We start from the raw sequence: 24,390 nt of genomic DNA, 5'->3' as shown, positions 1-24,390 counted from the left end.
TTGCCATTACATAACATAAATTGCCTTAATTGCAAAACTGCACTGCTAAATCTAAAGCAGCAATATTATGTATGACACCATACCATGTCATGATATCTATGACGTGCAAAAACAACTTCAGGAATTGTGCATTTGTCATGGGTCATGATTGTTTCTTTCGCTAAAATCAATCGATCCATCCATCAAAAGAATGTAAGAAAAAAACCAAGTATGGTGGCATCATGTACCATTTCCAATAGACCAAGAATCCTAGTGCCCTTTGCCGTGGTCTTGTAATCAGATAATTAACGAAAAACTTGGATCTAAATCCAAATAATAAACTAATTGAGAAAAAGATTAATCTATTTTTTATAAAAATGTAAATTTTTTTCTTCACATAAGAAAAAGGGCACGAGGATCGACTTCCAGGGGCTATCAAGATATTTATATATAAAAAAATGGATAGATGCTTACTTAGTAGGGTTGGTTTTGTGTTTTTAGGGATTGCTGTTGACTTATTATTAGCTTGGTTTTTTTTTAGATTAGATTAGATTAAGATTAAAGTTAAAAGTTGAATAAAATATTATTAGAATATATTTTTTTAATATTATTTTTATTTTAAATTTTGAAAAAATTAAATTATTCATTTTATTTTATATAAAAATTTTAAAATAATATAATAATAAGGTGAGATGTACTATAAAATAAACGAGACCTTCGAATTTATTCATGGTCATGACTCATAACTAGCCGGATGGTTTGCCTAAATTTACAAAGTTGTAACGTTCTGCACGTTAGCCTAAATTTAGCTCTTTAATGGTTTCAACATAACAATCTTTTACCAAATAAAAAAGAAATAAAAAGTAAAAAAATTAGAGATTGCGGCGGATGTGAATGAATGAAGTACTCTGCAGTATTTCTTTTAGTTATCACCAGACTGGAGAGAAGCAAAGCAATGTTATTTTCCTAACTGGACTCAACTAGTCGCCGACAATAAATTCAATTCTTAATTCAACACAACGACTTCGCCACAACTCTATCCGACTTCCCTCCCACTTGCACAATAACCATACAAAAACCTCGTGGGCTACGAAACCTCCAACCCTTTTCCTTTTCCTTTTCCTTTTTTCTTTGTCCTGTCCCATATTTCCAAAGTACGACGCTAATTCCTATAAAATACAGACGCACAGATTCACGGGGAGAAATCAGATCCAATCCTATAACCAAGAGAGCGAACAAGAACAAGAACAAGATGAAGATCACTGTAATGACCGCAGACGAGCAGATCATTACCGTCGACGTCGATCCTCACGAAACCGTAACTCCAAAACCCTGTCTTTTTACACACGCATACATTCCTGTACGCGTAATTATATGTATCTCCTTTACTGACACTCATTCATTAATTCCGGCCTTTTTTCTTCTTGAATTTGGTTTTTGGCTATAGGTTGAAAACGTGAAAGCGTTGCTTGAAGTGGAGGTAAGATCTATTTGATACGTTCTTTCTATGTTTTGGGTCTTGTGCTGTGTTTGATTGCTGAGAAAATATTGGGGTGGAAGTTTGTGGCTTCGAGTTTTCGATCTTTCGATCTTCCACTACTTCTTCAGTATCGCTTACTTAACTTCAAGTTCAATATAATTGAAAAATACATGCGGATTGTGAAATAAGCAACCGCAATATGGATGTATATTTATTTATGTATGGTTGATCACCGGTTACTTGTTTTTCGAGAAAACCAAAGGGGGTTATTGGGGTGAGGTCTTGGTTTTATTTTTCAAAATGCTAATTTGATTTCAATTTGCATATGAGCAGATAAGTGTGCCGCTTAAGCAACAACAGTTGCTGTATAATGGGAAGGAGATGAGGAATTTTGAGAAATTGAGTGCATTAGGTGTGAAAGATGACGATTTGGTGATGATGGTCTCCACTGCTGCATCTACGTATGTATATATTTTCATTCTTTATGCTACATTGCATTACTCCCTTAGGCTTCGAATGTTTTGGCAACCCATACGACCAAGAGTAATAAAATATTAGTTTTGGTTTTTATTTTGATGAAGTTACAGGCAGCCAGAATTACAGTAGGATAGCTACAAAAGATGTTAGATTGATATTATTTGTAAAGAAGTTCCACTTATCCTCTGTCAACGGTTTAAATCAAATGTAACATGAAATCTCCGTCTCATGAAGCACACTAATGTTTCATTCTGGCTTAACAGATGGCATCTTTTGTACATTATTTTAGGAAATCTTGTAAATTACTTCACTAGTATATTATTGTAAACTTTTCCCCTTTTTTTGCTATTGGGTCCTTGTATTCAAATAAATGTTATGTATTGAATCAGAGTCTAAAGCTTTATTCTATCCAACTCTTACAATTTAATGTTATTTCAGTCCGTCTACGAATAATTTGGGCTTCAATCCAGATGGATCTGCTGTGAACCCTGGTGCTTTCCAGCAGCATGTTCGAAGTGACTCAAACATTATGGCTCAATTATTTCAGGTAAAATGCTGATCTTTTTTCTCCAGATTATTCTTTGCTTTTTCAAATTGGGATTTGCTGCATGTAAATGGTCTCTCTGAATAATATGCTGGTCCAATCGCTTTATATATTGGTAGGGGCATGTAATGTTTCTCATTCTGACGATATTGCTGAATTTATGGATTTTTGTTCTTCTTTTATCCATTAAAGGGATAATTTCTTGTATACAGCTTGTGCACTAGGGTTGCGGGTCTGTGCTCTTCAATGAAATGGATTTACCTATTAAAAAAAAAGTTTATTTGAAGAGAAGAAATCTGCAATCAGATCATGTGTGGGAGCTTAAGTCCCAGCTTGGTCCTTATTTTATTCGCACTTTAACTCATTGTGCATTTGTTTTCTTCAATGGGAAAGAACACTTATATTGCTGTTGATTTTCCCAATTAATTTCTGAGTTATGTTCTGAACTTATAATTTCTGACAATCTAAATTGTATATCAAACTTACAGAGTGATCCTGAATTAGCGCAAGTTGTTCTAGGGAACGATCTCAATAGATTGCAAGAACTTTTACGAGAGCGTCATCGCCAGAGATCTAAATTACGAATTCAACAAGAAGAAGAGCTTGTAAGTTGCTTATCGGGGGGCTCTAACTCTTCTTCTTCTTTGTTGGCCTTTATTGTCTATGTCACATTGTTAATCATTATGGCATTTAGGTTCTTGGGATTTCTATATGTCTATGTACTTACTATTTTTTCTTTTCTTGCTAATTAAAATTTATTCATCAAATGCAATAGGCGAAGCCCAAGTACACAGGAAGTATATAAAAGAAACACTTAAATATATTCTAATACTAGAAAAACGAGGACAAAAACTCATTGACAGCCCCTCCATTGAGTACAATAGTTGAAAACCAACTAAACAAGGGACACATAAAAAGTTCCCAGAGTTCTTCTACATTGCGTTCCCTATTATTAAAACACCTCTCATTCCTTTACTATTTGTTAAATCATTATGGCATTTAAAACAAATCTATATATCTATGTACTTACTATATGCTAATAAGATGTAGTTAAATTATAATTATAGCTAAAGTGAGGGCATCATGAAGACGTTCTCGTAGAGGGAGTTTCGGGTGGAGTATTAGTCTTACGGGAAACAAGGGGTTGGGGAGGTGTGTTCTATTCCAATCGGGCTTGGTGTATTTTGGGTAGTTTTTCACGTGCTTTTTGGGTTATTAGGAGCTCTCTAGTATGGGTTAGGTGTTTTCTTGTATACGTCCAGTGTACTTGGTTACTCCTATTGATATACGTATAATATTTTTACTTATCAAAAAATAAAATCTGTAAGTTCTAACAAGAGCAATTTAAGTTGTTGGCTATTAGTAGATGGAGAAGCTTATAGAAATCCTTGAAGTTTTTATTTTCAGTAGTTTTTTTTATAGGTAAGAAACTGATATATATGTCCGTTTTATTTTGTGATATAGGCCCTTCTTTATGCAGATCCTTTTGATGTTGAAGCACAAAAGAAAATTGAAGCTGCCATTCTGCAGGTCAGTTTTATTATTTCATCATATGTGATAGTTTTTCTAGTGACAATGCATAAAATGCTTCCTCTCAACTGATTCGTTGGTGCGGGTGGTGGCGTGACTTTTGTTTGTACTCTTGCAATCTGCATCTTTTTCATCCTATTGAGATGTTTAGGTCATTATGATTGTTGAAATTATAATAATTAAGTTTTCTATTACAAAACTTTTTTTTGTTTTTTTTTTTATAAGTAAGAGATGAATATTATAGATATGAAAGAAGTAGACATAGTCATTGTACACAGGAAGTATACAAAGACCCCTAATTACATTCTAAAAGCGATAAATTAAAGACAATAAATCATGAACATTATCCCCATGCAATACAATAGCGGAAAACCAGCACATTAAAGTGTGGAGAAAAAAATTCTTCAACTCGGCCATTGTGCGTTCCTTATCTTCGAAGCATCATGCATTCATTTCTGTCCAAATGCACCACATAATGCACAACAGAATCATCTTCCACACTGCAACCACTTAATGACAGCCTTGCATCTTTCTTCAACAACCCAACAAATCCACCACCCTTCTAGGCATAACCCAAGCAACATCAACCCTTTGAAAAGTCTCATCCCACAACACCCTAGTTTCCTCACAGTGTAATAAGAGGTGGTCCATAGATTCTCCTTTCTTTTTACACATGTAACACCAATCAAACACTACACATCCTCTCTTCCTCAAATTGTCCGTGGTCAATATCTTCCCAAGAGCCACATTCCAAACAAAAAAAAGCTACTTTAGAAGGCACACGAGTCCTCCAAATATTCTTCCAGGGGAACGGAGTATGCTCGTGTTGTCAAGATGTTATAATACGCCTTCACTGTACATATCTTATGATCATAAGATCTCCACATCAATCTATCTCTCGATGCCCTATTAGTCCCCATAGAATATAGTAGGCTAAAAAATCTAAAACAATAGGTAATTCCCAGTCATGGAAATCCCTAATAAAAAGAATGTTCCACTGGTGCGTACCATGAGAAAAAGACCGCACATCTGCCACTGAAGCCTCCCTATTACCTGCAATTCGATATAGAGCCGGAAAAGCCATTTCCAATGCTTGATCTCCACACCACACGTCCTTCTAAAAACTGATTCGATTGCCCTCACCAACAACAAAGCGAGTTTGATTTACAAAACGTGGCCACCCCTTCCTTATAAATTTCCATACACCCACACCATACCCCCCTCTCACTTCGTTAGAGCACCAACCACCCCACCCCCAGCAACACCATATCTAGCGTCAATAATTTCCTTCCACAATGATCCCTCCTCCAAATGATATCTCTAAAGCTATTTCCCCAATAAAGCATTATTAAAAGTTCTCAAAGTGCTTTAGAAAGTGAGCTATATGACATTCTCTCTCCTAAATTTCTCTCTCCATACTACATGCATATTTTATTTTTCTCGTTGCTTTTTGAAAGTTCCTTCTCGCTAATGGTGAAGCGTTAATTACTTCTTAAGAATTATGGTGATCAATATGGGTTATCCCATAGAGGTGGTGATTGAATCCAAAAGATTTATTCTGTCAAAAGTGGGTGGTGGATCAGTGCGAGTCACCGAGAGAAGCTGGAAGTCGGATCATGCAGTGTTATTGGGTTCATCGTCAACGCAATGGCTGAGGAAGGTGTTCGAGGAAAGCTTAAGAGAGGGGAAGAAGGAGGTGTATTTGGCAACTAGAGATGGCTACTGCAGTCTTATTGCTCAACGTTGCACAAACCGTAGAGGAAGATATCTTGAAGTCTCTGAGAATAACCATGGGGGAGGAGAAATGTATTGTGCATTCCAGAAGGAAAGAATGGGTGGGGTTGGAGGAAAATGCGGGAGGTATTGTTAGAAAGTGGTAAGGAGGCCTCTGTTAATGGTGGAGGTCAGTTGAATATTGGGAAGGGGGCGGTGAAGTATCAGTCACAGTCGTATAAGGAGGCCCTCTCCTCGTCGTTGCCAAACGCTATGAGGAAACGGGAAGGTGGAGTGACAATTTTTTGACAGGAGACAAGGGAGGTGGAGTCGAGACGCAACTCCGAACCATACCCATGGCAGGAAATCCGCGGCGTGTCAGGAGGCGTGGGAGGTACGAAGACTGTTGATGGAGATTCAAGGCCAGCTGTGGTATCTGCAGAGAGGTATGGCTGAAATTGTGGAATTTGTTGGGATGTTTAAGGAAAAAGAAGATACGAAAGTATTAAAAAGGAAAATGGGGTGTTTTGGAGAACTGGGTGGACTAAAGGGGAATGGGGGGGCTGGGCCTAGTAAAACCCGGAAGGAGGCCCAACAAAAGAGAAAAGAAAAGGGGCGGGCCGTTTGGAGGAAGTTTAAGTGGGCATGCTTGGCCCAAGACACAGAGGGGCTCGTCCTCTTCAGTAAGGGCTGGGCCGTCTCTGCCCAAGGCCCAAACTGGTGGGCAAGGATCTGTTTGTGAAGGTCCAGCCCAGCGACGTGATACCCAGCACAGCGGCGTGACATCTAGCCTCGGCTTCGTGCCGGAAAGTTTATCGACGGCGGCGGTAGCACAGAAACCGCCGACGTAAGTCGTAGAGGTCGCCGATGAGGCATCGCTGGTGTTCTGTGCACAAAGGAGTTCGAAATGCGTGAATCTTCGTCGAAGACGACCCAAATTTCACCGACAACTATGGGAGGCATGGGTTTGGATTCGGCGGATTTATTTGTTAGACCCTTTGAGGGTTTTGAGTTGGAGGAAGGGGATGAGGAGTCCGATGACCTCATGCACTCGGTGGAGGAAGAATTAGTCCTCTCTGAGGCGTGCGATCAGTTGGGTTTAGAGGAATTTTCTGTGGGGGAAGATTTTCAGAAACTTCAGAGTAGCAATATTGGTGATCCAATCCCATTGAACTTTTGTTTTCCAGATCAAGCTTCAGACTGGGTATTACATAAGGTGAAAGAGATTCAACATTTTGTGGGGATTAATTGCGAGGGGTATGAAGAACAGTTCATAACTTTGTTAACTGCTATGGAAGCTGGGTATCAACAGAAAAGGAAGGGGGACTTGAAGAAGAATCAGGAGCTTAAAAGGTTGATGTTGATGAATTTGGAGGGTAGCTCTAGTAGGAGTAGGGTAAAAGGGAAGGGATCGGTTGTTCATAAATGAAGCCAAAAGTTGTGTCTTGGAATGTCCGTGGTCTTAACAAAATAGAAAAGCGTCTTCGGATTCGGCACTTGCTTCGTGAGTGGAAAGCGGACATCGTTTGTTTACAAGAGACGAAGCTAAAGTTAATCAATAGGAGGATTGTGAGGAGAATATGGAGTAGTAATTATGTAGATTGGGTGTACTTGGCTTCTTCGGGGGCATCGGGAGGAGTTATAATGATGTGGGATAGGCGGGTGGTGGAAAAAGTAGAGGATTATATAGGGAGATATATGGTAGCGTGCTCTTTTAGAAGAGTGGTAGATGGTTTCTTGTGAGCTTTTGCAGGTGTTTATGGGCCCAATTTAGACATGGATAGAAGATTATTGTGGGATGAGCTAGCTGGGGTTCATTGTTGGTGGGAGCTCCCTTGGTGTATTGGGGGTGATTTCAATGTTGCTCGATTCCAAAGTGAAAGTTTTGGAAAAAGAAGATTGAGGCCAGCAAACTTGGAGTTCTCAGAGTGCATCTTTGACTTGAATTTGATAGACCTACCACTAGCAGGGGGCTCTGCCACATGGTCTAATAATCATACATGGACTCAATTGGATCGTTTCCTAATTTCACCAGAGTGGGAAAGCCAGTTTCCGGACGTATGGCAAAAGCGGTTGGGCCGGTTAGCCTTGGATCATTGGCCTATCTTGCTGGATTGTGGAGGCATTCAGAGTGGTAGATGGTATTTTAAGTTTGAGAATATGTGGTTGAAATCAGAAGGTTTTGTGGAGAGGGTCAAACAGTGATGGATTTCGTATCAGTTCGAGGGTACACCCAGCTTTATTTTTGCAAATAAGCTGAAAGTTTTAAAAAGAGATCTAAGAGAATGGAATAAACAGTCTTTTGACAATGTGGAGGAGAACAAAAATACCAAGTGGATGGAAATACAGGTGTTAGAAAGACTACAGGAGGGGAGGCCTCTTACTGAGGAGGAACAAGAACAGAAAACTTTGTTGGGCGCAGATCTTGAGAGGATAATCTTGCAGGAGGAAATGTCTTGGCTCCAAAAGTCAAGAGCATTATGGTTAAAGGAAGGGGATTGGAGCACGAAGTTTTTCCATAGTATTGCAAATTCGCATAGAAGAAACAATAACATTGAGGTGTTGAAAATTGAGGGGGTGGAGTGTAGAGAAGAAGAGGTTATCAAAGAACATGTGGTTGATTTTTTTGAGAAGATCCTTACTGAGTAGGAGGGGTGGAGGCCTACTCTTGATGGGTTGGTGTTTAACATTATTGAACCGGGGGATGTGGTCAGGATGGAGAGGGCTTTTGATGAGGAAGAGGTATTTAATGTAGTAAGGAAAATGGTAAAAGACAAGGCTCCCGAACCTGATGGTTTCTCTATGGGCTTTTTCCAAGAATGCTGGGAGGTGATTAAAGAAGATCTTTTGAAGGTGTTTCAGGAGTTGTTCTCATTTGGAAAATTTGAGAAAAGCCTTAACTCCACTTTCCTTGCCTTAATACCTAAAAAGGCCGGGGCTATTGAGATCACAGATTTTCGGCCTATCAGCTTAGTGAATGAAGTATACAAGATTATCTCAAAAGTGCTTGCAAATCGCTTAAGTGAGGTTTTGGGAAAGATTGTGACTAAGCCTCAAAATGCTTTTGTTAAGGGAAGACAGATCCTCGATGCGGTTCTAATTGCCAATGAATGCTTGGATAGCAGATGGAAGGCTGGAAACCCAGGTATTATGTGTAAGTTGGATATGGAAAAGACGTATGACCATGTTAACTGGGACTTCCTCCTATATCTATTGGGTAGGTGTGGTTTTGGTGAAAGGTGGAGGTCTTGGATTAGGTGGTGTATCTCTACGGTACGGTTCTTTGTATTGATTAATGGTAGCCTTGAGGGTTTCTTTCAGAGTTCTCGTGGTCTGAGGCAAGGGGATCCGTTATCTCCTTTACTTTTTGTTGTTGTGATGGAGGCACTAAGCAGGATGATCTCGGCTTTGTTGGCTAATGGTTTTGTTAGGGGTTTCCAAATTGGTTCTCCAAGCGGGGGAATTACTACTATCTCTCACTTGCTGTTTGCAGATGATACGCTTATTACGTGCGAAGCTGATCAGGACCAGTTGCGGGTTGTGAAGGCATGTCTACTGTGTTTTGAAGCAGTGTTTGGTCTAAAAGTGAACTATGATAAATCCGAGTTGGTACCGACTGGAGAGGTTCAGAATATTAGGGAGTTGGCTGACACGTTGGGTTGTAAGATAGCGTCTCTTCCTATGACTTACCTGGGATTACCTTTGGGTATAGCTCCGAGGGCACGCTCGATTTGGGATACGGTAATTGAAAAAATAGAAAGGAAACTGGCAGGGTGGAAGAGAATGTACTTGTCGAAAGGGGGTCGGATTACTTTGATTAAAAGCATACTTTCTAATCTACCCACTTATTTTTTATCTTTATTCCCTATTCCGGCAAGTGTGGCGGGTCGTCTCGAGAAGTTACAGAGAGATTTTCTGTGGGGTGGAATAGGAGAAGAGTTTAAATTTCATCTTGTCAAATGGGAGAAGGTGTGCCGTCCTATCTCTAGTGGCGGTTTGGGCATCAGAAATATGCAGTTGTTTAATCGGACGTTACTTGGTAAATGACTATGGCGATATATCAAGGAACCAGAAGCCCTATGGAGAATTGTGATAAAAAATAAATATGGTGGTTTAGGAGAGGGTTGGTGTACTAGAGAAGTTAGAGGGGTACATGGAAGGGGGCTATGGAAGTACATTAGAAAAGGGTGGGAGGTTTTTCATTGACACACTAGATTTCAAGTGGGTTTAGGTGCTAGGATCAGATTTTGGAAAGATGCATGGTGTGGTAACAGTGCTCTCCAAGAGTTGTTTCCTATTCTATTCCTGATAGCAAGTGCCAAAGATGCTACAGTGGCAGAGGTTATGGGAATCTCAAGAGGGGGTATTCACTGGAATATCAATTTCAACCGGGCGGCACATGATTGGGAGATGGAGGTTTTTGCAAATTTTTATAGTTTTCTGTACTCTTATCGTCCAAATATCTAGCATGAAGATAGTCTCTAGTGGATTCCTGCAGGAAAAGGGGTTTTCACTATTCGTTCCTATTAGAAGGTCCTTGCACAAGTGCCAGAGGCACAGTTTCCCTGGAGAAGGCTCTGGCGACACAAGACCCCTCCCAAAGCTTCTTTCTTTGTATGGACAGCGGCATTAGACAAGATTCTTACTACATATAATTTGATAAAGAGGAGGATAATCATCGTAGATTGATGTTGTATGTGTAAAGAAGGGGGTGAGTCGGTGAATCATTTACTCTTAAATTGTAAGGTAGCCAGGACGCTCTGGAATGAGGTGTTTAAAAGGATGGGTCTAGTATGGGTTATGCCGGAATCCGTGGTGGATATATTGGCGTGTTGGACATCTATCCGAGGTGTGCACCAGATCAAAGAGATTTGGAAGATGATTCTTATTTGTATCATGTGGTGCTTGTGGCAGGAGCGAAATGAGAGGACGTTTGAATACAATGAGAGATCGATGGAGGAGCTAAAAGTTTTATTTTTTAGGACTCTTTGTACTTGGGCCATTGCTGTGGACTTTAATGGCATGAAACTTCATGATTTCTTAGTTTCTAACTTGCCTTCGTAAATAGGGCATACTTTTTTGTAACAAGCAGTTGTTGCCCATCTTTGTTAATAATACTTATTTTACTTATAAAAAAAAAAAAAGTTCTCAAATTACACACTCCCAACCGCCCCTTATCAAGTGAGACACATACTGTCTTCCACCTCACTAGATAAAATTTTTTCTCCTCTCCCATGCCTCCGTCTATTGCACAACTACTCTAGGAGTAATTGCTGAAGAGTTTTTATGCCTTTAGATTCTTTTGTTAATTTAAAATTTTACTATGTGTCTACAGACATCAGTTTTCTGCAAACAGTGTTAACATTGATTCAACATTCTAGAAGTCATGATTTGTAATTCAGTGCCATGTAGGATAAATTTGAGTAAATTTTAAGAAAAGGAATATGCATATTCATGGTACCAACTAATATCTGTTTTTTAGAATAATGATGTCTTTACAATTTTTACCATATTGATTCATAATGTTCTTATAAAAGCTTGTTTTTTAAGTGATTACACGAACTAATTATTGCTTGAAACTCTGTAACTTCATTCATTCTTCATACTTTTGGAATATATCCTTTTATGTAATTATGTACAACTAATACACTCGCATATAATATTTTTGTGGACTGTATCCTTTATGTAATTATGTATTCTCATATAATGTTTTGGCTTTCCACAAAACAGTGGATGCATAGTGCGGATAGTTACTCCATTTTTCTAACTTCTTTTCAGAAAGGAATCGATGAAAACTGGCAAGCTGCCCTTGAACATAACCCTGAAGCTTTTGCGAGGGTGGTGCGTGTTGTCTTGGACCTCCTGTTTCTCCTAATAATTTCCTTTTTATATTAATTTTAAATATTCTTGTTCAACTTTTCAGGTTATGTTGTATGTTGACATGGAGGTTAATGGTGTCCCATTGAAGGTACTAGGGTGAAAAATATTTCAGGATGAACTTCTTCAATTCATCGTTTGGGTTGCTTGGTCACTTTTCTTTACTTTTAAACATCTTACATTATAGGACTCCCCTACTTTCAGATGTGTTTCGATGAGATTTATGCCAGAATCTGATATGCAATGGAATTATATTGGAGTCATTTTGAATTATGCATTCCCCCTCAAATTATCTTGTTAATCCCACCCTGCGTTGACTGGGCAAATCACTTTATCTGAAAACTTATTTTCATTTTGTTTCAGGCATTTGTTGACAGTGGAGCCCAATCAACAATAATATCGAAAAGCTGTGCCGAGCGCTGTGGGTATGTGCTTTTGTATATCCAATTGCTGTTATTTGCTTTACACTGGCAGTGATAATATCATCTTTTAGTGTAAGAGTTAGTGGGCACGGTTAAAGTTTTTGTCATCTTTCATTATATGAGTTAGGGGGCATGGTAAACAGGCTTTATATCTGATTCTCCGATTTTGATCCATCATTTTCTTATAGAATACCTGGTTCTGTTCTCATGTATACTTTCTGTGTACTTGGACTTGGCCTTCTCTTATGAATAAAACTTCTTGATTACTTTAAAAATAAAAAACCTGGTTCTGTAATGCTAGCTAATGGGGTAAATTGAAAACACATGAAATCAAACTTGCTCTGCTCCATATAAAAAACCTGGTTCTGTAATGCTAGCTAATGGGGTAAATTGAAAACACATGAAATCAAACTTGCTCTACTCCATATACAATATAATTCTTCTAAGTGTGATATTTTGTTTCATAGAATATTTATATTTTCAAGCCTATTTATTAGCACCTATGAATCAATTATAGAAAGGAATTCATTAGCATTTTTACCATCATTTTAACCTGGAAACTAGTTATATAACTGAATCCAAGTGTGAGATTTTCATTTCCAACGGTTTCCCCCAATGTCCATCTAATATGGTGAGATTGAATTCAAGTAGCATAGAATTTTTTGTATCGGTAAATAATAACTTTATTGATGGTAGAAAGTAGGCATAGCCAATCAGCATAGAATATGCTACTATCTGACACCTTGTAGAAGTAGAATTTATGCCACAAGAAGAGTTTGAAATTGAAAAGCCTGTTTTTGTGGCCATGGTGTTTTCCAGATTGTTGAGGCTTTTAGATCAACGTTATAAGGGCATTGCTCATGGAGTTGGTCAATCAGAGATATTGGGCCGTATACATGTTGCTCCAATCAAGGTAATGTATCTATTAGTCTTCTATTAATACTTTATGCTTCTTATTTTTGGTACTGTGCCAGAATATCTTTGTGCATTCTAGGTACTAGGGGTGCTCTGTCTCTCTTCCTTTCTCTTTCCACTTGTGTGTTCATTTGCTGTGGTGCATATTTATGTTCATAGGTGTATATACATATGCTTTTATGCGTGCAGTTGCCTTGGGACTTTCCAGTCTCTTATTCTACTAGTAGAGAATTATCTTTTTTTTTTAATTGAGGATTCTAATTCAATCTCTTGACTATTAATTCTATCTCTAGGTTATTTAAAGTTTTCTTTGACAAAACAATCTATTAATCATCCTCAATGCTGAGTCTAACTTTTTTCCCCTGTTCACTTTGTTCCTGTAGATTGGCAATATATTTTATCCTTGCTCATTCACGGTACTGGATGCTCCCAATATGGAGTTCCTCTTCGGGCTGGATATGCTCCGCAAGCACCAGGTAGCATCCTCAGTCTAATATCTTATGTACCTGTCCTCCATTTCCTTGGTTCCATTTTAAGAAGTTATCCGTATTTATTATTCTTTTCTGACTCGAGCTAATGCCTGTAGTGCATTATAGACTTAAAGGAGAATCTTTTGAGAGTTGGAGGTGGAGAAGTTTCTGTACCATTTTTGCAAGGTTGGTCTTCTTAAATAGCACAACCAATTTCTGCAAATATGCTTGATTGCTTTTATTTACAACTCACAAAGACTCAACTATATTTTATGGTCAACCTCTCTGACAAAAATAAAATAAAATAAATCATGCATTATTTTCAGAAAAAGATATCCCATCACGTTTTCTTGATGAAGAAAGGTACTCCAAACAAGCATCTAGCTCAGTAGCCCCGGTGAGTTTACTTTCAATCGCATGCTTTTCCTGAGAAAGTTACCATTGATGATGTACTTTTGATTGATGATTTGGATCATTGTACTGTAGGTAAAAATCTGGTTTTTTACACAGTAAACATTGAATGCACATTCAATTTTGATTAGGGGGAATGGTAATATGGGGTTATGCATTTTGCAAAACTTCTTAAAAGCAGCTGGAATTGTTATTAGCTCACTAAAGTGTGGATTTTACAGTTCAATTTGTGCATAGAGGAAAAATGCATTCACATTCAATTTGTGCAAGTGGTAATATAGATTCAAGAAAAGTGAAATTGGCTGAATCTTTTTTGCCTTTTGGCGGCAATTTATTGGCTCAGTAAAGTGTGGACTTTACAGAGTTTCCCCCAAGGCGTTTAAATTGAAAGTAGTTGGTCTTGTCGATACAAGCCCACACCAAGGTAGGAGTTAGTTTGGGTTTAAAATCTTTAGAATGACAGATCTTTGCAAATTAAGGAAGGCCCTTGACCTTGGACATGTATTTCCTGAATCAGAGGAGAAGTCCTTGGGCAATTTGAAAGTCATGTTCACCTTAACAAGTTCCTTAATTTTGGGCTAGGATATTTATTGGGGAAAAAACAAATGGGGCAAATGATGTTTCAGAAAAATAAAATAAATGTCATTATTGTCATTTCAAGCACAGCTACTGGAAATTATGCATTAATTTTTCTTGTTTTCATGGAAGATGGCTCCTTTATGTATTCTTTGCTGCATTTGGTGTGAAAGAAATGATAGACATTTTTTTTTTTTTTATAAGTAATAACTTTATTAAGCACAATGTAATAGGCAAAGCCCGAGTACACAGGAAGTATACACAAGAAACACCTAATACATTCTAGAACTTAGAAAAACGAAGACAAGAACGCGTTTACAGCCCCACCCTTCAGTACAATAGCAGAGAACCAGCTAAGTAGAGTGCTTATAAAAAACTTCCAAAATGCATCTCTATTGCATTCCTGATCATTAAAGCACCTCTCATTTCTTTCCAACCAAATACACCACATAATACACAAAGGCATCATTTTCCAAGCAGCTGCCACTTGGGAACAAGTATGCATTTGAAAGTTGGTCCAGCATGTTAGGAAGTTGACCACTGCTTCTGGCATAACCCAGCACAGCCCAACCCTTCCAAACACACCATCCCATAGCACTTTAGTCATTTCACAATGAAGTAGTAGGTGGTTCACTGATTCCGCTTCTTTCTTGCACATAAAGCACCAATCCACAACAATCATTCCGCGCTTTCTCAAGTTATCAGTAGTCTGGATATTCCTTATTGCTGCTGTCCATACAAAAAAAGCCACCCTTGATGGAACATGAGCCTTCCAAATCCTCTTCCAAGGAAAGCCAATATGGTGTTGATTTAGTATCACCTTATAAAAAGACTGAACTGTAAATTTTTTAGAGGCTGTTTGACTCCAACAAAGTTGGTCCCTGCCCTGTCTTCTTAACTCCACTGAATACAACTGTCTAAAAAAATCAGTAACCTCCTCTACTTCCCAATCCTGGACAGATCTGGAGAAGCCTACATCCCAAAGCACCACTCCATTGGAAGATACCATCACCTCGGAAACTGAAGCTTGCTTATTAGTCGCCAACCTGAAAACAACCGAAAATGCTCGATACAATTCAATATCCCCACACCAAACATCAGACCAAAATCTGATTTTTGAACCATCACCAACCGAGAAGTTAACTTGTTTCAGGAAGCGACCCCAACCTTTCCTAATAAACTTCCATAGACTCACTCCATACGAATCCTTGCTCTCCATGGTACACCATCCTCCCCAATCACTACCATACTTGCGATCAATCACCCCCCTCCACAATGTTTCCTCTTCCCCATGATATCTCCATAGCCACTTCCCCAACAACGCCTTATTAAAACTACATAGACTATGAATACCCAGACCTCCATCAACAATCGGACAACAGATTTTTTTCTGACTTACTAAGGGAATTTTGGTCTCCTCTCCCAAGCCTCCCCAAAAAAAATCTCTATATAATTTTTCAATACGGTTGGCCACACCAACTGGTAAAGGGAATAAAGATAGGAAGTAAGTAGGGATATTAGAGAGAGTACTCTTTATAAGAGTAATCCTACCCCCTTTAGATAAGTAAGTCATTTTCCAAGCTGCCAACTTCCTCTCTATCTTCTCGATCACCCCGTCCCAAATGTGTTTGCCCTTAAAAGATGCCCCTAGCGGTAGTCCCAAATATTTTATGGGCAGAAATGCAACTTTACACCCCAGAAATTCAGCCAAGTGATGAATATTACGAACCTCTCCTACCGGTACCAATTCCGATTTGCTTAAGTTCACTTTTAATCCCGAGATGGCTTGAAAACATAGCAGGACAGCTCTCAAAATTTGAATTTGTTCCCCAACAGCCTCACAAAAAATGAGGGTATCATCAGCGAAAAACAAGTGTGATATAGTAGAGGGGCCACTAGAATTGGTTCCCACTGAAAATCTCGAGATAAATCCTGCTCCTACCACTGCCTCCACTATTCGACTCAAGGCTTCCATAACAATGTCAAACAAGAAGGGAGATAAGGGATCCCCCTGCCTCAAACCTCTAGAACTCGGAAAATACCCACAAGGCTGCCCATTAACAAGAATAGAAAAGCGGACAGTTGAAATGCAGTGACTTATCTAGCCACACCACTTATCTCCAAAACCGCATCTTCTAAGCCTATACAAAAGAAAATTCCAGTTTACATGATCATATGCTTTTTCCATGTCCAACTTACAAAGGACCCCCGGAGCCCCTTCCCGCATGCGGCTATCTACACATTCATTTGCAATCAACACCGAATCTATAATTTGTCGTCCTTTAACAAATGCATTTTGAGATTTGGAAATGATCTTCCCCATCACTTTGCTCATTCTATTTGCTAACACCTTTGAAATAATCTTATAGACACTACTTACCAAACTAATTGGGCGAAACTCCTTCAACTCCGAAGCACCCACTCTTTTTGGAATCAAGGCAATAAAAGTGGCATTCAAACTCTTCTCAAACTTTTGAAACTCATAAAATTCATGAAAAACCTTCATCACATCCTCCCGCACAATCTCCCAACAATCTTGAAAAAATGCCATAGAAAAGCCATCCGGCCCGGGAGCTTTGTCTCTCCTCATTCCACACACCACCCGATGCACCTCAAGCTCTTCGAACGGCCTTTCCAGCCAACTTGTTGAAGAAGCATCCACTGCTGCAAAGTTCAATCCATCTATCTTAGGTCTACAATCTTCCGTCTCACTAAGGAGAGAACTAAAATACTGCTCAGCATGCTCTTGGATCTCAGCAGGTAATGTAAGCAGATTATTTTCAGTTCTTAACATCTCAATAGCGTTGTTACGTCTATGAGAATTGGCCATTTTGTGGAAGAAGCTAGTACACTTATCCCCTCTTTAAGCCAAAGTACTCTCGACTTTTGCCTCTATGATATTTCTTCCCTCAAAAGAACCCTCTCAAGTTTTATTTTTACTTCGTTCATCCTAGACAAACTCTCCTCGCTATCCCCATCAGCTTCCAAGGATTGGAGCTCATCCCAGAGGACTTTTTTCTGCTGCTCAACATTCCCAAAACCCTCCTTATTCCATATCTTCAAATAAGCTTTTAAAGCTTTAAGTTTACTAGCCAAAACAAAACTAGGAGTCCCCTCAAACTGGTACGACATCCACCAACTTTTTACCATATCAACGAAGCCCTCCACTTCTAGCCACATATTCTCAAATTTAAAGTACCATTTGCCCTCATGAATACCCCCACACTCAAGAATAATGGGGAAGTGATCATGAATACTCCTTGGTAGTGTTTAGGAGTTTTTTTTTGGATGACTTTATTTATGTGGGCCATTACTCTAGATTTGAATGGTCTCAGCTTCCATGACTTCCTTGTAACTGTTTCTAGTTCATAAATAGGTGTATTCACATGTATACTTCTAGTGTACCTGGGCTATGCCTACTTTCTGATCAATAAAATATCTTATTACTTATAAAAAAAAAAAAAATTATTGTTTTCTAATGTACATTTGGTGATGTATAGTAGCAATGAGTAAAATACCATTTTGGTCTCTAACTATTGTTTTCATCTACTGCTCTTCAGGGGACATCAGGAACAACAGTTAGGAGCAATAATGTTGTCCCGGTAGGAGGTCAATCTTCTGGTTAGTCACGGTGTATAATAAAATATTTGCTATAGGATACTAAATTATGCATTTCTTGTTTGACCATGCAATAATTTTATTCATGGTCTTTTGTTGGTCATCTTTTGTGTACAGGCGGGTCTGGTGGTGATGTGGCCCAGGTAAACTTGCTATCAAGAATTTTTCCAACCATACTGCATGCGGAATTAATTTGTGTTGGTTGTTACTTGTTATTGCATGGTTAATCGCTGCAACTTTCTATAGGAGAACATTAGCAGCAGCAGGTTTGCAAATCCTATTGAATTTTGATTGTTGACCTCGATATGGTCTTGCTAACCAAGGGCTTACATTGATTGATGGAACTTAATTTAGTAATTAATTTGGTGATAAATATGATATGATTTAAATGGGTGCAGCAGGGAACTGTTTTTGAAGACAAAGTGGCAAAGCTTGTTGAGCTTGGGTTTGGAAGAGATGCAGTCATACAAGCCCTTAAATTGTTTGATGGTAATGAAGAGCAGGCAGCAGGCTTTCTTTTTGGGGGCTGACGACAACCTTCATTCATTTTTAGACTTAAATCTTTTCTTTTCTTCTTTTTTTTTTTTTTTTTTTTTCTTGCGGGTGATATTTGGTTTCAATAATTCAATTTCTGATTACAAATTCAAAAGATTCTGAACCGATAATCTTCTTCTAAGCTAGACGAGTGGTACAATTCAAAAGGAGAAGTAGACTAATTTGTGCTACTCTATACGTGGTGTGCTTCTCACCGGTTTTTTTTTTCCTCTCTCTCTCTTTAATATAAATTTTATTTAAATTCACTTTTTTTTTTTTTGGATTTACCTATATATGATGACAGAAATGAGTTGTTTTTATTTATTTATTTATTCCCCGTGGTTTTATCTTTGCTTTTTCTAGAAGAAACAGGGGAACAGAAGAATCCACTAAAAGTCGTAATACTCGAATACCCAAAAAAATAACAAATAAAAAGAATCTTATTTCATTTGTTTTTCAGAAAGAATGCATAGCTAAGTAGTTATAAATAATATAATTTTGATGAAGAGGTAGCAAATAATTTAATAAATTAAAATCATGACGACGGCCTGGCCTAGCTAATCTTTATTTGATCGCCAGTGGAGCTGACTGCAATAGGACTCCTGACGACGTGTTTGCCATCTGACCACACCAACTGTCCAAATACAAAATCTTCAATCTTAGATGAGGTCTTGAGTTTGAAAGTAGCCTTGAAGCTCTTCTTTTCACCGATTGATTTAAAATCCAGTGAAGTAGGTTCAACTGACACCATAACCCCTGCGGGTTCCTTCACACTAACCTTGTACGCACCACCGTTCGCAGAACCAACATTGGTTACTGTTCTCGTAACAGTCACGGGGTTTGCAATGAGATTAGGAACAGTGATCGAAGGGTAATTGAAATTTTCCAGGCGGAAAGACTTGGGACATTCATATGGCTGATCCGAAAATAATCGTATCAAGGTCTCGTTATAGCCCCGGGCACATAAAAAGTTGTAGTAGTCATCCACAGTGAGATCATAAACCAGTCCCGGGTCCATTGCACGGTTTGGTTGCACATGTCCTGCACCATAATCTATTGGCGTGGCTTTCAGATTGGACGAGTCCCGAATTGGCTGCATGTTGTTATCACGGGTTTTTGCTGCAGCATGCATGCAAGCAAAATTAACAAATCATGATCAATATTATAATAAATTAATTGAGTTTTTCATGCATGAAACTACGTGCGTGAGAGATCATGATCATATATTAATGGAGTAAGATGTTTCCACCGGTGGTCATGATTGCCGATTTGATAGCTGCTGGACTCCAGCTAGGATGGACTGATTTGATGAGGCCAACAATGCCAGAAACATGAGGGCAGGACATGGAAGTGCCAGAGATCGAATTGAAAGGAACACGGCGTTTATCAAATTCTATATTGGTTGGGCTTACTGCTTCGCTGTAGGCAGCCATTACACTCACCCCAGGTGCAGTTATATCAGGCTGAAATTTTAGTACCAAAAAGAAAAATATATAATATGTATAGTAATAATCACAAAAAGTAAAAGAAAATCTATCGACTTAAATATTAGCCAGACCTTGAGGATTGCTGGTTCAACGAGATTGGGTCCCACGGATGAGAATGAAGCCATTATTGGAGCTGGCTTTGTGTCTAGTTGTGTCATTACAGGAGTTAAGGAAGCTACGGGGTTCCTACATACATATATAATACACATGAATGATCGATCCATACATAAAATTAATTGTAAATTGGTATATATTGTCGATGGAGTTTCAAAAAGAAGATGATGATGAGTTGTAAAAATGGCGAAAGACAGGGAAGGACAAAGTCGTATATAGCGCGTACTTGGTACTGCGAATGTAAGCCAAGACATGTTGGCCGTCAGTGTAACCAATATGTGAAGCAGGGAGCAAATGAGCATCTGCTAGAATTCCATTCCCATCGCTCACATTATTAGCCAATATCAGACCCACAGCACCTGCTAAATAAGCCTGATACCCCTTGTCAACTCTTGGATTCACCCCTCGAATACATGCCAAAATCTTGCCTTTCACCTTCGTGGGATCAAGAGTTCCAGCCTGACACAGTAGACTGCATGCATGCAAGGGAGTTTTAATCAAAATGATTCCTAGTTTAGTGATATAAGGAAGACAGGAGCATTAAATATTATTTGTGCTTACGCATCATCAGTGGATGCATTAGCAGCTTTAGCATCTGCAGCACTGATCAATGGAAATAATTTATCAGACGGCAGGGCTGTAGCAGAAAGGCTTGCTCCCTAGAAATTAATTAAACGACCATTTGGATCGAATATGTCAGTAAAATTGCAGTTTCTCTTATGAATATATATATGAAAGGCTAGCTAGCTAGCCGATACTTTGACGGATCAAAAATAAAAAAATAATACCTTGAAATGCATCTTGTTGCCAAGAGAAACATAACTAGTGAAGTCTCGGTCCATGGTACTAGCTCCAACCGTGAACATCCATGGCGCGATATTTGTAACAGTCCCAGGACCAGGCCCATCGTTGCCAGCGGAGGTAACCACAGTGATGCCATTTTTGATAGCATGGAAGGTGGCTAATGCTATCGCATCTCCAAAAAATTCCTGAGGGCCGCTACCCAGAGATAATGACATCACATCAACGCCATCGGCTATTGCAGCATCAATGGCAGCCATGATATCCGCGTCAAAACACTCACCGCCATCGACCGGTGGCCAGCAGACCTTGTAGGCAGCCACTCGGGCCTTGGGCGATCCACCCTTGGCGGTGCCATTACCATATCCCAAGACATTAGCTCCCGGTACAAAGCTACCGCCTGCCGTAGATAAGGTATGGGTTCCATGTCCGTCGTGGTCTCGAGCTGTGAAGGTGGAGGCGTTCAGTTGAATATTGTGATTGGCTGCAAATGCAGCATAACCTTTGCTGAAGTACCTTACGCCGATCAGCTTCCTGCATGCATGCATACATACATATATACATAGCCGTTCATTACTGTTTGGTTGGAGACATTAAAACAAAAGGCAAAAGCAAAAAAATTATATAAAATGACCTGTTGCAACGAACTCCATCATTGTTTTCACTTTGACAGACGCCTCGCCACTTCGACGGGATGGGACCCATCCCTTCATCGTTGAAGCTTTCCGATTCCGGCCAAACACCTACGTGTGTATATATATATATAGCACATGAACCCCGGCCATTAATAAAAACACACACAAAAAGAAGAAGTCCCCCAAGATTGTGTGCAAATTGACAAATAACAACAGCTAGGATTTTATATATAATCTTATTGATCTAGTCGAGAAGAATATATAACTCACCGGTGTCGAAGTTTCCAATTATTGTATTTTCCCCGAACTTGGCAATGTTCCATGCTGAATCGGCTGGAATTGCTCCATTTCTCTCAAGTCCCATAAAATCCCATGACCTTGTTGTGTGCAGTTTTCTTCCTTGGTTTAAGAAAACTGATACTACATTTGGATCCTCTGCAATTTACAAAAACAAATCCGTTCTCACATATTGTCTTTAACTGTCTTAAATTCATTTAGACTGCAGCAGAGACGCGACCAAAAAAAAACAGAGCAAATTTGTGTCATCAATCCTCTTTCTTTCTTTTTTTTAAAAATTAAAAATTAAAAATATACAGATGAGCAACGTATAAAACTGTATTGCTCACTTGCAATCTCTGCTGCTTCTCCCTCCTCGAGGTTTGCTGCAAATCCATTAATATATCTTTGGTACGAGTAAAATATTGCATCCTGAGCCTTCTGAGGGCTGTGCAACAAATTTACAAGCATCAAAACTGACATTCCTCTTCAATATGAAGGAAAAAAACAGACTATTATTCACAACATGCTATCACATGATTTTATACCTTCCTAATAGTGATCCAAGAAGCTCGTAATGAGAACTCGTTCTAGCTTTAAAGTCAGCAAACGAAGGCTCCAGGACAGTTGAATGTCCTCCCATGTACACTATATAAGACTGCATCGAAAGCATAAAAAAAGTAGGGTCATTGATGGAAGACTTAAGAACACAGATTCAATGGAACATACAGATGAATCACCCACAGGTGCGCTGACATTCAAAACTTACATACTCATAAAGCAAAAGCTTTAGAACCATCATATGAATCAAAAAATCAAAATGTAGTTACCTTTTTAACGGCAAGGGCAGGCGTTTGAAACAGACAGAAAAGAACAAATGAAAGAAGTAAAGGGCGAATTAAAACACCCATTTTTTTTTTTTTTCCCTTCGAATATAACTTAAGAATAGAGGTTAATACAGTTTCTTCTTTCCCCTGTGTTTTAAAGTAAAAAACTGCTCTCCTTTTTATAACCGGAAACCGCAGGATTTTTAATTTTGAAGGGAAAAAATTTGTGGTGTATGGTGATTTTGAGAGAATAACTTCCCATTAAAATCGTTCAAAATGATAGCGGAAATAGTCATTTGGTTGGAAACGATCCATTTGTAAGTTGATGGCAGAGTCAATGTCCACGACAGGTGGGGGTGGGGGCAATGGAGAAAAGAACATGATCGCTATGACTCACTCGGGTCTTTACTAAATGTGGATTTTAAAAATAATAGTTTCGATCTGGTGCATGGAAGGCTTAATGTTTTTTTTTTTGTGGACTCAATTTTGTTAATTTATATTAACCAGATTACAGATTTCTTATCATCATCAGAAAGAAGAAGACATATAACGCTTGAGATCCTCCTTCTATCTTTGGATCTCATATTTTGTATTTTCACCTTGAGAAGTGATTGGTCTAATCTAAAGAATCAATGTAACGCCCCATGGGTCGGAGAATTACTAGCTGTCACTTATAAATATGTTTTCCAACATATCTAAAATCTCCAAAGATTTCATAAGCAATAATCAATCTCATATTTTCTAAATAAACACATTATAAACTCCACAAAGTCATTACTGCAATAATAAAAAATCAAGGAGTTCACAATCTCCTGGTAGTCAAACATACCAAACTGATAAATTCATAAGTCCTACTAAACCAAAAACATAATTAAATCTAAACGACATCAAATCTAAAAGACATAAAAAATCCTTCTTTTAACGGTAGTACCCTAGGGTACTCAACATCCTCTCCTCAGCTTAGTCATACTCACAATTCCTAATCCTGGTCTACAGTTGGACTCTCCACATCATCTAAAAATATTATGAAGATAAGGGGGTGAGTTATCAACAACTTAATAAGCAGGTGACATATACTAGCGTGTAAACATGAATATTTACAAAGTACAGTATGCAGAATAAAATATTTTCTAGAGTTATCATGCAGCACATTTTTGAACGTAACAGAGCAATAATTTTAAGCCACATAAAACTCAGAATACTTTGGGATTACATAACCTGAGCATCATCATCACATCAAAACAGAGCATCTCACAGAGCAGAGGCCATGTTTCACACCTGTGATAGGGTTATGCTAACCCTGGTGGCCAAACTAGGTAGAGACAATGGTGAAATATTTCCCTTATTACTCTCGGAGCCCTGAGTATGCACACATAAAAACCATTTTTTTTTCAAAGTGAGTGCTCTCAAATACAGATAAGTTGGTACCAACACAAACAGAGCAGAGCAGAGAGAGAATCAGACACAAAATCAATACACCATGCCAAAGGTTTTCAGATGCCATATCAAAACAAAACAAAATACCAAAACATATTCAGATCATACTCACATATTGAAAACAAAAGTCGGAGAATCTTTCTAAATCAATGCACAATTTTTGAGATTTTCAATATCGCTCTTTTTGAGATTTTAGAAACAACATGACAAAATATAGTCCATGTCTACACAATGCATGTCAGAAATATTTTCTCTTCTTCATACAAA

At 38.5% G+C, this 24,390-nt stretch overlaps 2 protein-coding genes across 3 annotated transcripts; one reads left to right on the top strand and one right to left on the bottom strand.

Annotated features, from left to right (window-relative positions):
* Positions 1 to 1,020: 1,020 nt before the first annotated feature.
* On the top strand, positions 1,021 to 18,742 carry LOC108994885 (protein DNA-DAMAGE INDUCIBLE 1). Of its 2 annotated transcripts, none has more exons than XM_018970282.2 (16): positions 1,021 to 1,297; positions 1,427 to 1,459; positions 1,793 to 1,920; positions 2,375 to 2,483; positions 2,969 to 3,085; positions 3,945 to 4,010; positions 11,502 to 11,564; positions 11,647 to 11,691; positions 11,964 to 12,025; positions 12,842 to 12,935; positions 13,321 to 13,413; positions 13,524 to 13,593; positions 13,734 to 13,804; positions 17,955 to 18,015; positions 18,130 to 18,155; positions 18,411 to 18,742. In XM_018970282.2, the coding sequence occupies exons 1-16, from the start codon at positions 1,232 to 1,234 to the stop codon at positions 18,540 to 18,542; spliced, it is 1,236 nt and encodes a 411-aa protein (XP_018825827.1). In that variant the 5' UTR covers positions 1,021 to 1,231; the 3' UTR covers positions 18,543 to 18,742. The 2 variants fall into 2 exon arrangements, with proteins under 2 accessions (XP_018825827.1, XP_018825835.1); XM_018970290.2 differs by having other exon boundaries at positions 1,022 to 1,297; positions 18,414 to 18,742.
* Positions 18,743 to 18,968: 226 nt separating this feature from the next.
* LOC108994876 (subtilisin-like protease SBT5.4) lies at positions 18,969 to 22,853 on the bottom strand. The gene is made up of 11 exons (XM_018970272.2): positions 22,690 to 22,853; positions 22,408 to 22,517; positions 22,210 to 22,307; positions 21,854 to 22,018; positions 21,583 to 21,691; positions 20,936 to 21,482; positions 20,709 to 20,806; positions 20,374 to 20,619; positions 20,105 to 20,219; positions 19,796 to 20,009; positions 18,969 to 19,665 (listed from the first exon to the last, which is right to left on the bottom strand). Exons 1-11 carry the CDS (start codon positions 22,768 to 22,770, stop codon positions 19,100 to 19,102), a joined length of 2,349 nt encoding a protein of 782 aa, XP_018825817.1. The 5' UTR covers positions 22,771 to 22,853; the 3' UTR covers positions 18,969 to 19,099.
* Positions 22,854 to 24,390: the final 1,537 nt, after the last annotated feature.

The sequence above is a fragment of the Juglans regia genome, chromosome 9, assembly GCF_001411555.2.
Source record: "Juglans regia cultivar Chandler chromosome 9, Walnut 2.0, whole genome shotgun sequence".
Lineage (NCBI taxonomy): Eukaryota > Viridiplantae > Streptophyta > Magnoliopsida > Fagales > Juglandaceae > Juglans > Juglans regia.
The sequence above is the reverse complement of the archived record's forward strand: the minus strand, read 5'-3'. Positions and strand labels throughout refer to the sequence as shown.